At 38.2% G+C, this 15,069-nt stretch overlaps 1 protein-coding gene across 2 annotated transcripts; it reads right to left on the minus strand.

Annotated features, from left to right (window-relative positions):
- Nucleotides 1-409: 409 nt before the first annotated feature.
- On the minus strand, nucleotides 410-14,744 carry LOC109005833 (cysteine synthase, chloroplastic/chromoplastic). Of its 2 annotated transcripts, none has more exons than XM_018984888.2 (10): nucleotides 14,314-14,744; nucleotides 6,761-6,870; nucleotides 6,230-6,287; nucleotides 5,722-5,985; nucleotides 4,773-4,910; nucleotides 4,527-4,578; nucleotides 4,338-4,417; nucleotides 3,439-3,498; nucleotides 2,800-2,880; nucleotides 410-634 (listed from the first exon to the last, which is right to left on the minus strand). In XM_018984888.2, the coding sequence occupies exons 1-10, from the start codon at nucleotides 14,563-14,565 to the stop codon at nucleotides 542-544; spliced, it is 1,188 nt and encodes a 395-aa protein (XP_018840433.1). In that variant the 5' UTR covers nucleotides 14,566-14,744; the 3' UTR covers nucleotides 410-541. The 2 variants fall into 2 exon arrangements, with proteins under 2 accessions (XP_018840433.1, XP_018840435.1); XM_018984890.2 differs by lacking the exon at nucleotides 410-634 and adding an exon at nucleotides 1,843-2,225.
- Nucleotides 14,745-15,069: the final 325 nt, after the last annotated feature.

Consider the following 15,069-nt stretch of genomic DNA (forward strand, 5'->3'; position numbering starts at 1 on the left):
ATTGTTTTCTCGTTGGCCATGCCTATAAATTCTCACCAAGTTTCAAAAATTAGTTTCACGTGTTTTCATATCATGCTGGAGCAGTGTAATTTATTCAATGGTGAGGACTACAACAATGTTGAAACTTTAAAGGCTGCAGGGAGTGGCAGAGTACCATACTTAGAAAAATGGGGACTTTTATTCTGTGTATTGAGAACCAATGTAATTGACTAGAAGAAGAGAGTCAAGCACACCATCCACTCGGGTACACAATTTCTAGGCAATTACCATTCATAAAGGAGCAAACCAGTCACACTTGTTAAGACTCGGATCACATCTATGGTGCACACTATGGATGATAGTGGCAATAGAAAAAGGAAAAATCTAATTGTAAGTGATTATGTTCACTAATACACACACTCATTCAATATGATTGGTCAGAAAGTAGATTTTATTAAAAATAGTGCTAATTTGAATTTAGAATATGAAGGCAACAACATTAGTACGCAGATTGGTATGCAAATTTGCTTGTACATAACAAAACTCATAGAAAGAACATGATTCAAGGCTCGGGTTGCATTTTCTCACATTCTTCCCTGATCGACTGGAAAAGAACAGAGGACAGATATCGTTCGCCAAAGCTGGGAAACACAACCTACAAGCATTTTGAATTCCCAAATTAGATGAGAGGTATGGCAATGAAGACAAGGGTTATTCAGACCAACTAAATAAATATTTTAACAGCATATTCCCACAACATAGATAGCTTCATGAGCCCTAGTGCCGAGAACAGAACAAAGAATCTGAGTATAATTTGCTTAAACTACAAATTGAGCAATTCATGATGTGTTAACTACAGTACTTTAATCTTTAACCACTTCTCCCACTTGGAAACAAGTTCATATGAAAAACATGTTAGATTGCAGGGCCGCAGAACATTTCACTAATGAAGAAAACAAGCCAGCCTATTACAGCCGTGAAAGTACTTTATCGGTTTGGCAAGATGCCATATAAACAAGCCCGAACCCACAGAGCTGAGCAGCTTCACATATGACCGACCCATTTTTGGCCCCAAAACAACCACATGTACTACATTTATGGTAGGTTTAGGGGTGGGATGAGACACAAAATTCTCATCTCATCTCATCATTCCACATTTTTCAAATCCCCATACAAAATATAATAAACAATTTAACTTTTTCAAATCCCAATTCAACTTTTTCAAATCCCAATACTTAATAATACTAAAACATAATATTTTAAACACTAAAACAAAACACAAAATTCTCATCTCATCCCCTAAACCTGCCCATAGAATACATTGTTGATAAAGAATAAATAAAAATGGAACTATCAGTGAAGTATGTCAACAGCAGTGCAAAATCTTTCAAAGATGAAATGGGGCACCAAAAATTAAATGGGATGCTATTTAGGAAAGTCAGACAGGCCCCCGAAACCTGACTGATGGCTTTGGGTGGTGATTCCCGAAGAGAAGAGTATTGGTTCATCCAGAAAGTTCATTTTTCCAACTTTGCATTTAATTAAAGCTACCTATGCATGCCCGTACTTCCTAACACTCATTGCAACTAGGAATCCCAACTGTGCTTAATTTCGGTCAACAGCCAGAAAGGATATCGTTACACTTGTTATTCCTTCTGGGACATCTTTGTTGGGAATTACTTTTAGGTCATCTTCGGTTGAAAAAATTCAGTTCTATATCTTACAGGATAAAATGAAAACAATCAGTGACAGCCACTTCATATGTCTAGAAAATATGGTAAATAATAGAAGGTGACGCATACAAGTTGCTACAAAAGGCTAGAAACATACAAATGCACAAATCTAGAAAGGTTTAACCATATGGACTTTGAATGCAAGTCTTAAAGCATAACTCTAGTTCTCTGATAAACAACCACAACAGTATATGTTTTTCTGGTGTGAAAGGTGCCTCCAACATGGCAACAACCAAAGCCTAAACAATGCTAATCATGGTTGTTAACCCATTTAGATGGAGAAAACATGTTTATGATATGTATCTGACAGTCCTCTATAGACACAGATCCATACGTGTTTGATGAAGAAAGAGACAATAGCAATTTCACTCTGATCTTCTCATAATGTAAATGAACCTATTTAGATATTATTAAACGATTCAAGATCCTGCTTGATGGCATGCTTCACTGAAACTTCATGTTACTCAAAGCATAGATCAGAGCGCTCTCATCATTTGTGTCCGGATCATGTATCTGACAAATGCACTCCAGATATTTACCAGCATAAGAGTTTTGGCAAAGGACAAATAGTCACACATACTTAGTCCATGACAAGTTAGCTACAATACCCTTCCAGCACATGCACAAACTAGTGTGTATATTATTAACAAGGGATCAACCTGTCCAGCAAGAATGCTGGATGAAAACTTTGATTTAGCTTTATACTTGACATTAATCAAAGAGCTCACAACAATTTTCTTATCATAGGTGCATTATCCCCACCTCCCCCACCAAATTCAAAAATAAATAAAGTAACCAAAAAAAGGAGACCATGTATAGCTTATGCTGTTAGACAAGGTTCAGTAGTAATTAATCATTTAGGACAATCTCTGTTTTCTCCAAAAGTTTTATCCAAGGGTTCCACTAGTATGCCTTGTTACCTAATACCAGCAAACTTATGGATTCCATGTAACTCTTTAACAATAGTTTTATTGCCCAAGTGATGTTACAATTTTCCACAGTGGGCTCATTTCTTCTTTCTAATGCTGCAGCTCACTGAAGATGGATTACATTTCCCACTAGTTTCATTTAGAAAAAAGGGACATACCGCAATGAGCTTCCCTGCATTCTCAGATCTCTTTCCAACCTTCAGTGCGGCAGCAGCTGCTGCCCCAGAAGAGATCCCCACCTGATTAGTAAGGAAACCATGTGAGGAAAGAACAATAATTTAGCATACAGGTACATGCATACATACATTAAAACATAAATATCCATCCCCAGACATGGATACAAACACCTATTTTTTAATAAAACCTGAACGTATCCTCTCTCTCTCTCTCAAAACATAGACAACATGCCACCACTTCCAATCACTATGAGTGAGAACGTGCTATTTTATCACAACTGGATGATACTACAGAATAGGGTAAAGATAACCATTTGCCGCCTTAATTTATATTAAATTCTGTTGGTCATTTTCTAATTAATTAAATACGACTGACCTATGGGTAGGTTGATAGAAGTACAGGGTTAATCTAATTGATTACTAAACCTAATATGAAAGACTATCTGTTCAATCCTTTTGTTCTGGTTTCATCTCTCTTTTTTCTGGTTAGAACAAAAACTTTAGATCCTAGGGCATCCAAGGGAATGCAGCAGGGCACATGTCTACACCAGAGCATACTGTCCCAATTTCTTCTTCATCTGAAATTTTAATTTGTTGAAAAAATTAACAAAAAGCACTAACCAACAAGCCTTCCTGGAGTGCTAACTGCTTTGCAGTTTCAACAGCTTCTTCACTAGATATCTGCCAAATTCACAGCATGTGAGAAATGAGTAATGGTAAACACACAAAAAAGTTGCATTAGTGATAAATACTAGACAATAAACTCTAAGCTTAAATGGGATTTCCTATCCATTTTTTTTTTCCTTTTGCTTTTGAATACTGCAGTGGCAAGACTAACATACTAAAGAAAATCAACATGCATGCGTATGACTAAAGGTGGCCCATATTCATGTATAGGCAAAGCCGTAATTCCTATGCATCATGTTATTGAACGTTTATGTACAGAAATAAAGTTCTATAAGATTTATTAGACACATCTAGTCTTAATTTTCTTGACAAAAAATGACCATATCTAAGCTATTGTCAGCTACCTTGCACAGCAGCAACAAAGATAATTATCAGTTGACAATATGATATGTACTATTTTTTTACCAGTAATCAGAATTATATTCAGAATTGCAAAAAGCATGGCGCAAATACAATTATGATCTGTAATATAAAAAAAGGCATGACCTGAAAGTTAGCATTTACGAATATTACCATGCCAAACAAACTGGAATCCATTTAAATGGTTATCACTTAAACAAGAATCAAAAGTCACAATGGTAGAGAAATGCAAGATTAAGATTTTTTTATTTTAACATAATTTTTTTCTAGGTAGAAATTTTCATTTTAGCAGAATCAAAACTTCTAAAGCTCAAAACAGCAGAAGTCCCATCACATGGTCTTGGGGTTGTCAACTATCCATGGGTTGAGGAGATTCCAAACCTCCTTAGCAAATAAAGTTGGAAAAAAAATGCATAAGATAATCGAATTGAAGGAGCACTGGAGCACCACATATTCTAGAAATAAGACTCGACCTCTATGACTTCATCAACCAGTTCTTGATCCAAATTCCTGGGCACAAAACCAGCTCCAATTCCTTGAATTTTATGTGGACCTACATTTGAATGGTAATATCAGAATAAGTAAAATAAGTAAGAATTAGAAACTATTAAAGATAATTAGATTTAATTGATAATAGTCAGAAAGCTTATTTGCTGTCTTACCAGGTTTTCCACCTGAGAGTATGTTGCTTTCTAAAGGTTCTATGCCAATTACCTGATAAAGCATGGGTCAAATGAGAATGCTCAAATAGAAAAAATAAATAGCCAGGCAAAAGAATACATCCCTTTTCTTTCAAAGCATTTTTTCCGCTATTAAGGCAACCATATGACTTATGAAAATAATATAAATGCATCTTTTTTATTGGTAAAAAATAAGACAGATGTCCTATAGGTTTGACAATTTTTTACCTTTATTTTAGGATTTTTCTGTTTGAGGAACAGGCCAACACCAGAAATGGTTCCACCAGTTCCAATGCCTGCTATGAATATATCCACCTTGCCTCGTGTATCTTCCCAGATTTCTGGTCCAGTTGTCTCATAGTGTATCTGAACGTGCAAAACGTCAATTTCTAAATTGTATATCTCCCCGTTTCAAAGGCCACATTATATAACTACATACAAGATCTCTAGGACAAAGCATTATCCTAATAGCGTGATCTTTCTGTAGTGACTTTATCTAAAATAACAATCGTATTATATTCCTGGCTGCCTAATAATTGACCAAAACAAATAGTTTTCTCCCATTTTGAGCAGGTCTGGCATCATTTACATCACTATTACATATTTCATTAGTAAATAATCATTCATCATCATCATCACCTTCTTTATGTGATTAAGAAATAATATCGTCCAAGAAAAATGTACTCAGGAAGTTTGTGGCTTAGTTATCACCGGTGACCATCTAGAATGGACCCTTGACCATTCTACCCATGCAAGGTGGTGTTTTGCAATGCTATATAGAGACCTGCAACACTAGCAACATAGTACCATAATCTTGATAGGCAAATATATATTATACATAGGATGTAAGGTGATTGAAATAATTTCATAAGTCCAACACACAGAGAACTCTTAGAGGGATCCTACAGCTACTCTGTTAATCATATGCATCCCCAAAGGCATTTGCCTGCTAGAACTACAAAGTCCATGATTTTGATATACAACATAAATATATTTAGAATATATGCATATATCTGGCATCCTCTCCCCAGTTACATGAGTTTTCTCAACCTTTGTATTCGATACACACTGAGTCCATGGCCGCAAAGTAGCGAAAAAGTAATGAAAGAATAGAAACAAATACACAAAGATAATTATAAGGTGTAACAAGTCATGAGTGGGTACCGTGATCACAAACCTTGGGGTTAGCAGGATTGTCAAATTGCTGAAGCATGTAGGCATTTGGTGTGCTTTTCAAAATCTCTTCAGCCTTTTGAACTGCCCCCTTCATTCCCTTTGCTGATTCGGTCAATACAAGCTCAGCTCCAAATGCTTTCAAAAGAACCCTTCTTTCTAAACTCATTGATGCTGGCATTGTTAAGATGAGTCTATATCCTCTTGAAGCTGCAATAAATGCAAGACCAATGCCTGTGTTTCCACTCGTAGGTTCAACCAGAATGCTCTACAAAATATGTGAAAGGAAACAGCTATCTCAAAACGGTAAGCTATGCAAGAGAGACTAAGCGAAATTTGCATAGTGCAGGTGAGTTAGCATTGAATGTCAAGTTAATTGTTCCTGAGGTTGCCAATCAAGGAGCCTTGTTTTATAAGAAGGAAAAGTTTCAGACTAAGTTTCTAAACAGCAAAAGCCATAGGGTAGTTCTGTTGTATTAAAACTCAACAATGCATGAGTTGTATCTACTTACCTTTCCAGGTGTTATCAGTCCCTTTTGTTCAGCATCAGTTATCATACTGTAACCAATCCTGCAGCAAAATTTCAGAGTGCTTGATTAAAATATTAAACACCAGTGTATATAAGTCTGATCCTAAGTTCCAAGGACAGAAAACTAGGATATTAACCTTTCAAATGGACCAGATCATATGATTCTCACAGTAAAGTAGACACCTTTTTGAGCCTTAAATACAACATATGGGTCCTAATTCACTATAACTGACTAATATTAGCTGTCTAAATTGGGCACCTGTTAGGTCAGAAAGCTACATTTTGGGGGGAAAAGCCACATGATCAGATAATATGGACAATCGGACTTCCTGGAACTCCTAAAAAACTTCAACTATTTATAGGAAAATACCAAAAAGCTGTAATTAATAATGATATGTCCAAATAACTCTCAAAGTAGGCCATTCAAGCTGTCTATTCTATCCTCATACCTCATCACCACTACAACATGCTCATAGAGGTTTAATACCTAGAGTCGAATTTTTATCTTCCTTACCTGTCCTTGACACTACAACATGGCTCCATGATCTCAAGCTTGGCAGCAATATTGGCTACAGACCCCTTCACAATGTTGTTCAGGTAAACCATTGGGGTTTTTCCAATTAACTGTGTCACAATGCAATCAATGCAACATGTAAGTAAGAAACTAAATGACTACAATTGGTGCTTTGATAGATGGATATAGTGAATACAATAAAAGAGGGCAATGGGCTTTATACTTTAGCAACAATAGAAGTTTTGAACTTTGACAAATAGCCATTACTTGCCACTAATGTAACTTATTTTACCACCTTACAGCACAAGATTGTGGTTCATCCCTGCCACATTGCTCTGTATCATGCAGTAAAGGTGTTGACAAGAGCTTCGTGGCAAGATTGGCCTGAATAATGTCAAGACACCTCAAACTAGCCATGATTGGAGGTGCTGGCATTCCCTAGAATATTAATACACTTGTTCTGGATGTTCCATGATATAAGTATACTCAGTTCCATGAGAAACATTTCAGAGCAAATAGATATGGTCACAGTAGCATATAAGCCAACATCTAAATATCATTAGAAGCACTTCTTTATGACCTCAGACGATAAGAAAAAAATTTGAGAAACCAAATTCTGACTTTTGAAACATGAAAGAAACTAACAAGATGAGCATTCTACTCTGCAGATATATAATGGCACTCACAAAATAGTTTTGTTTCTGATCTGCATAATGAACATAACTTCAAAAAAATCATTGAAAGCTCTTCAAATTTTGATGATCCTTACATTATTCATAGATTGATTTAACCCTAAAAGTAGCTCAAGCATAGCAAGAATGGACCTCATTGTCAAGTTAACACAAGGTATCCATATATATGAAGTTTTTAGAAATCTAAAAATTTCATTTTTACTGCAGTAAATTATTATCTTAATTTATTTATTTTATTTTTTACGAAAATGTCTTTTAAGTGCAAAATTATTGCTCTTTTTTATCTTTCTAAAAAGATATTAATGAAAGAAATGACCCACTTCATCGTTTACATATTCGCTTTTAAAGTGCAATTCTGCCTAAAGTAGGAGAAGCCTGGATCAAAATAGTACATCCAAAAAATTTCACATTAAAGGTTTAAAGAAGCTTTCTTCTTAAAAACACACATTATTATATTCTAGAATTCGTTTTCAAATCTAAGAGTATCGTACTGACACCCCCCTGCCCCCATGAATTCTTGAAAACACAATTAGCATCAGGAGATTACATTTTTTCCTATTTTGATTGGTTAGTTTCACCATTGGGTCTCCAACTCACACCTTCACCCAACAACCTATTCTTACAAGGTGAGGAGATATGTTTGAGCCGAGCTCATTTGCCTGAGAACCAGTTAAAAACCAAAATCAATAAGCACATTACGCCTATAAAAAAATAAAAAATAAAAACACAAACAACCTTTATTGTTGTGATATAGTCATTGAAGCTGAATATCCGAAACTAATGTAAGAGTTAACTGGACCAACAATATCACAAAGTACCCCAAAGTTCAAAAGACCCAAAATTTCTTCTGATAAATTTTGGAATTTCCTGTTAGAATTTTTCTCTCCGTACAATTTCTCTCTTTTTCCTATGACGATGGAAAACCTCTTATTTTCACCGCTGTATTTGGGTGGTCTGTGACGGAGCGTCTTGAGTTTTTCTGGGTGCTGGTGTGTTCTCAGAATGGTGTTTTCAAAAGATATTGTAATAGAATCTAAAGCTTTTTCATTTGTGAAGGAGGGGCATTGTCTGGTTATTACATAAAGAAGCTGGAGGGTGGTGTCAAGGGTGGTTTTGGGTCCTCCAATAGTGCAATGGTTGGCTAAGGCCATGGAAGCCTGCATGAAGGATGAAAAAAGAGACTATTTCACCACAGTCAGGGAAGGCAGTTGCAGCTTTATTGCGCAACGATGTTCGAATATTCGAGGTCGTTACATCGCGGTGGTGGAATACGGTGGTGGTGGTAGGAGGAACTTTATTTTCGTTCCTGAGGAGGCTAGAGGGGGGAAGAGGATGGGGGGAGGCTCTATGGGAATTTATTAACGGTGGGAAGACCACTCACAAGGAAGGAACTCTGAAGCCAAAGGAGTTGAAGGCTCAGCCGCAACTTCGCTCCTTTAGGGAGGCACTGATGGTGGAGCAACACAATGTTTTGCATATAGGGGACGACGGCATAGCGGTACTACTGCAGAGCAGGGTATGGGACTCGGCTCTTACAGAGAGCTTCACCCAATACAAAGGCAGGGTGGTGGTGGCAGAACCTTAGGCGTCGTGGCAGGAGGGGAGGTTCTCACCTCTCTGTTGGACGTGAAGTCCCAACTGATTTCACTACAATCCAAAGTGGATTGGCTTATAAGAGTAGAGATGGGCTCGGCAAGAGATGGACCTAGCAGGGGTTTGTCTGTGGGAGCTGACCCACTTAACAATGGCCTTGGCCTGTTACATCAGGGTTCTAGCCACTTGGGCAACTTACATCACGTGGACTTCGGTAATCATGTTGGGGCTAGGCCTCACACAACAGGGCCCGAGCCCAAGTCTCAGCCCATATGGAGGATACGCAATGGAGGAACATATCGGCCCACCAACAACGGAATTATCGCACCTGTGCCAGAGAAACCTGCGGAAGCACGACGGCTTGAGGTGGGACCACCGACGGTGGTCAAGAAAAAGCTGGTGATGGTGGTGGAGACGCCGGCGTCGCTGCTAAACAAGGATACAGAGGAGATCTTGCCGTTGAAAGCCACTTCTCCGATCCAGCATGGCCAGAAATTGTCGATAGGCACACTGGAACCTCTACCTCCTCCGGCGAAGGCCTTAATTCATCCTGAGGAGCATCTTGAGATGCTATCGGAAGGAGAAGGCGAGTTGAGCATGGAGTTCAATAAGGAAAGTGACGTGGGGCTTCAGATGCCTTACCATGGTAGAGGTGAGGTGGTGATGGTTCTTGATACACCATTAACAACTCCTTTCTTTGGCAATGATGTGGAGATCACTGAGGGTATTGTGGTCGAATGAGAGGCCAAAAATCTGTTTGGGGGGGAGGAGAAGGGGATGTCTTCTAATGCATAGTGGGCTTCGGGAGATGGGGAACCTTTTCCTCTGAACTGTGAGTTACCATACGAGTTCAATGTGTTTGATTGGGTGCTTCAAAAGGTAAAGGATATTCAACATTGTGTGGGAATGGAGTGTGTGGGGTTTGAGGAACAGTTTATGGCTCTTCTCACCACCATTGAGGTAAGTCACTCTTAGTCTAAAAAATCTGAGACCAAGAAACAACGGGAGCTTAAGAGACTTAAATGGTCCTTGAACTATGAGGGCAACTCAAGCAGTGATAGATCCAAAGGGAAAGGAATTATATATCCTTTATGAAGCCGAAAATCATGTCTTGGAACGTTCGGGGGTTGAATGAGGCAAATAAGCGTCTTCGCATAAAAAACTTGCTTCGGGTATGGAGGGCAGACATAGTTTGTTTACAATAAACAAAGTTGCAATTGGTGTCTAGAAGAGTAGTGCGAAGTGATTTGAGCTAGACTTATGCAGATTGGGTTTATTTGCCTTTGAACGGGGCTTCGGGTGATATCTTAGTGATGTGGGATAGAAGGGTGGTGGAGAAAATAGAGGATTTTGTTGGGGAGTACACAGTGGCCTGTTCCTTTAAAGCTGTGGAAGATAATTTTTTGTGGGCTTTTGCAAGTGTTTATGGGCCGAATGTTGACAGTATCAGAAGGTTATTATGGGAAGAACTTGCTGCATTACATAGTTGGCGGGACCTCCCTTGGTGCATAGGAGGAGATTTTAACATCATAAGGCTCCCTAGTGAAGATCCGGAGACAATCGGTTGCGCCCAACAATGACAGATTTTTCAGCTTGTATTTTTTACTTGAACTAGGTGGATCTTCCCCCTCATTGGGGGCTCTTTCACTTGGTCCAATAATCAGACGTGGTCTTAGCTGAACAAATTCCTAATCTCGCCAAATTGGAAAATCCATTACCTGGAGGTGTGTCAGAAGAGGTTGTCTAGCCTTTGCTCGGATCACTTTCCCATCATGTTGGATGGTGGTGATATCCAAGGCAGACGTCGATATTTTAAGTTTGAAAATATGTAGCTTAAGAATGAAGGCTTTGTGGATAGGGTAAGAAATTGGTGGTCATCTTATTAGTTTCATGGTACTCCTTATATACTTGCAGGTAAACTAAAAGCTTTAGTTTCATGGTACTCCTTATATACTTGCAGGTAAACTAAAAGCTTTAAAGAATGATTTAAAGTTTTGGAACTTCCAATCATTTGGTGACATAAGGGAGCGCAAGAAAGCATTAGTGGAGGAATTACAAGTTTTGAGAGAATACTTGATGATAGAGCCCTCGCCCCTGAAGAAATAGTGCGAAAGACAGAGTTGGCATCAGATTTGGAGAAAGTTCTTTCTCTAAAGGAGATCTTTGGCGTCAGAAGTCAAAAGCTTTATGGTTGAAGGAAAGGAGACGTACAAAATTCTTCCACAAGGAGGCCAATTCTCATAGGAGATATGATACCATTGAGATGCTGAATATTAATGGTATAGACTGCACGGAGGCTCCTGTGATCTGGGATCACATGGTGGATTTCTATGAACAGTTGTTTATAGAACGGGAGGTGTGGAGGCCAAAACCCGATGGACTTGCTTTCGACTCTATTGAAACATAGATTGCGTCTTGGTTGGAGAAGTCTTTTTAGGAGGGGGAGGTATTTGATGTAGTAAGAGGAATGGCTAGTGACAAAGCACCAAGTCTAGACGGTTTCTCGATGGGTTTCTTCCAAGCATCTTGGGAAGTAGTGAAGGAGGATATAATGAATGTATTTCTGGAATTGTTTTCAACTGGGAAGTTCGAGAAGAGCCTAAATACTACTTTTATTGCTTTGATCCCAAAGAAGAGCAGAGCTTCAGAAGTGAAAGATTATAGGTCCATTAGCCTCATAAATGGGGTATACAAAATTATTTCAAAAGGTACTTGCAAAAAGGTTAGGAGAGGTTTTAGGCAAGATAATCACGAAGCTACAAAATACATTTGTAAGGGGTTGCCAAATTCAGGATCCAGTCTTTATAGCCAATGAATGTCTGGATAGCAGATTAAAGTCTGGGATTGCATGGATTATTTGTAAGCTAGACGTGGAAAAGACCTATGACCATGTAAACTAGGGCTTCCTTCTCTTTTGTTGGAGAGATGTGGTTTTGGGGAGAAATGGTGTGCATGGATTAGATGGCACATCTCTACGGCAAAGTTCTCAATTCTAATTAATGGCAGCTCAGTTGGTTTCTTCAGCAGTTCGCGTGGTCTGAGACAAGGAGATCCGTTGTCCTCACTTCTCTTTTTTGTTATTATGGAGGCCCTTAGTCGGATGTTTTTGGCCGTGGTTAGAAATAGTTCTGTGACTGGATTTTCAATAGGTGACCCCAATAGGGGCTGTCTATCTATTTCTCACATTTTATTTGCAGATGACACGTTAATTTTCTGCGAGGCAAATCAAGATCAGCTCAGGGTATTGAAGGCACTCTTATTATGCTTCAAAGTAGCATCAGGCTTGAGAGTGAATTTTGATAAATCAGAGCTAGTGTCGGTCGGGACAGTCAGCAACACTCGACATCTAGCCAGTACACTGGGGTGTAAGGTCGCCTCTCTTCCTATGAAAATACTTGGGATTGCCGTTGGGGGCAGCCTCACTGGCTCTTTCTATTTGGGATTCAGTTATTGAGAAGATAGAACGAAGACTGGCAGGGTGGAAGAGATGTTACTTGTTGAAAGCAGGCCGGGTGACTCTAATTAAGAGTACTCTTTCTAACTTACCAACTTATTTTCTGTCTCTATTCTCAATTCCAGCTTGTGGCGAAAAAGATTGAAAACTCCATTGTGATTTCTTATGGAGTGGGATGGGGGACGAATTCAAGTTCCATTTAGTCAGTTGGGACAAGGTGTGCAGACCAATTTCTTCTGGTGGATTGGGGATAAAAAATATGAGAATTTTCAATAGGGCCTTACTCAGAAAGTAGCTATGGAGATATAGTATGGAATCGGAAGCCCTATGGAAATCAGTGGTTGATTGCAAACACGGAAGTATGTGGGGGGGGGGGGGGGTTGATTGCAAACACGGAAGTATTTGGAGGAATAAGGCCCCTCCCAAAGCACTTTTCTTCACTTGGACAGCTGCTCTAGGCAAGATTCTGACAACCGATAATCTGAGGAAGCGCTAAGTTGTTATCTTAGATTGGTGTTGTATGTGCAAGAAAGCCGGCAAGTCAGTGGATCATCTCTTGCTACATTGTGAGATAGCTAGACCCTTGTGGATCGAAGTGCTCAGCCGAGTAGAATTAAATTGGGTAATGCCTGCCACAATGGTTGAGTTATTGGCCAGCTGGACATTTCTGGGAGGTGCTACACAAATTAAAGCCGTGTGGAAGATGGTCCCTATCTGCGTTATGTGGTGCATATGGCGAGAGCGTAATGATCGGACATTTGAAGATAAGGAGCAGACTCTAGAGGAGCCTTGATCTTTTTTTTTTCGGTACTTTATTTCTATGGGTCATAGCTATAGATTTTAATGGTCTTAATTTACATGATTTTCTTGTTCTCACTTCTGCGACCTAGATGGGTTTTTTTCTCTTGTATAACATCTTGTGTACTTGGGCTTTGCCTATTGCTATCAATAATATCGTTTACTTATAAAAAAAATTAAAAAATAAATAAATAACGAGTAAAACTACATTCTCATCATATTTTCAAAAATAACTTAAAAAAATATCAACCCACATCATTATCTCATCAATTATTTCAGAAATCATCAATTATTCTCACCAAGAACTCAATAAAGTAACATAAGAACTCGCTCTTTTTACTGGTCAACATACCAACTAACTCAAAATGATTTTAAAAAGCAGTAGTTTTCATCCTCATTCGCCAGTAAATTCACCCCCAGACTTTGCTACAATAATTACAGTAACAGTTCACCTTATCAATAGCCACAAAATAATACTATACTTATAAAAAAAAAAACCACAAAATAATACTAAGATTCAACGATATTATATAAATATTTAAGTTCCTTCCAATTACTTTTTCAAATGCCATGCATGAAATATCTGCCAATTCCCATTCATATTCTCAACAAATCAAATGATGCACTTCATATTCTAAAAATTAACAAAAATAATAAATTGGCGGATTTGAATGACATTTACATCAATATTGAAATTTCTGAACAACAAGAACAACCAATTATAATTTTCTTGTTAAGTAAATCAGAACAACCAACTATAATTACAATGAAATATGAAATAAAGAACACGAATGACGTATCCACCAACTCTAAAACGTTCACTAATCAGCAGGAACCAATCGAAATTCTCCAACTCAAACGCTCAAACGTCAATAAAGGAGAAACAAACCACCACACAATTCCTACTAATAGTTCCTAAAAGCAACATAATTATTCACATTAGTAACATACATCTCAGAATCAGATAATTCTCAAATTTATCTTCAAGAATAAGAAGAAATGGGTTTTTATCTGACCTGAGTAACATCCTCGGCAATGTTGAGACCTTCGATCTCTGTTGGGGGCTTCACAGACACGGCCTTGCACACGACAGAGCAACCTGAAGGCAGCCTCCTGCTGCCAAAATTCTTGTTCCTCAGCCTCAAAGATATAGCCTGGCCCACCCAGGCTTGTTTCAAAGTCCGAGAAGAGTCCGCAAAGATCTCGGATTTGGAGTTGCAAAGAGAGGGTGTCAGCGGATTGATAAGAGCAGCTGAAGCAGCAGCCATTGTTTGTCAACACTTTTTGCGTTTCTTCGAGAGGGTGTCTTCCTTGACGTCTCTTGTTGAGACTTGAGAAGAAGAAGAAGAAGAAGAAGAAGACGAAGACGAATGGACAACGCAGAACCGAACGATGATTTTGGTGGTAGTGAAAGAGTCTTGGGTCGTTTTGGTGAGAGAGTCTCAGTGGATTATTTTTCATTTTTAAAATATTATATACCATAAACATGCTTTGAATATTTTTAAATCGAACGGTTGAAATTTTATATCTAGACTTCCAAAATCCAAATACTTTCTGGGTTCGAGACTTTCTTCACAAAATAACAAAACTCGTTGCTAAAACAATATGAAAAATTACATAGAAATAATATTTATAGTGTTTGGAGGTCTAAATTTCGTCTAATTTCTTTAAAAAAAGTTTATACATTTGAGATCAATATAAAAAATTGTTTTTAATAAAAAATTGTTTTTTTCTAAATAAATACGTAAGATTTACATAAATTTAGGAATAGG

Source organism: Juglans regia, chromosome 12, assembly GCF_001411555.2.
Source record: "Juglans regia cultivar Chandler chromosome 12, Walnut 2.0, whole genome shotgun sequence".
Lineage (NCBI taxonomy): Eukaryota > Viridiplantae > Streptophyta > Magnoliopsida > Fagales > Juglandaceae > Juglans > Juglans regia.

What these genes read in the sequence shown, in the direction of transcription:
- LOC109005833 (XM_018984888.2), bottom strand. Translation starts at nt 14,565, where the DNA reads ATGGCTGCTGCTTCAGCTGCTCTTATCAATCCGCTGACACCCTCTCTT. An exon ending in AGAAAAATCCTAAAATAAAG is followed by an intron (nt 4,579 to 4,772) that starts GTAAAAAATTGT and finishes ATGCTTTATCAG; the next exon opens with GTAATTGGCATAGAACCTTT. An exon ending in ATGCAGGGAAGCTCATTGCG is followed by an intron (nt 635 to 2,799) that starts GTATGTCCCTTT and finishes AAATGCTTGTAG; the next exon opens with GTTGTGTTTCCCAGCTTTGG.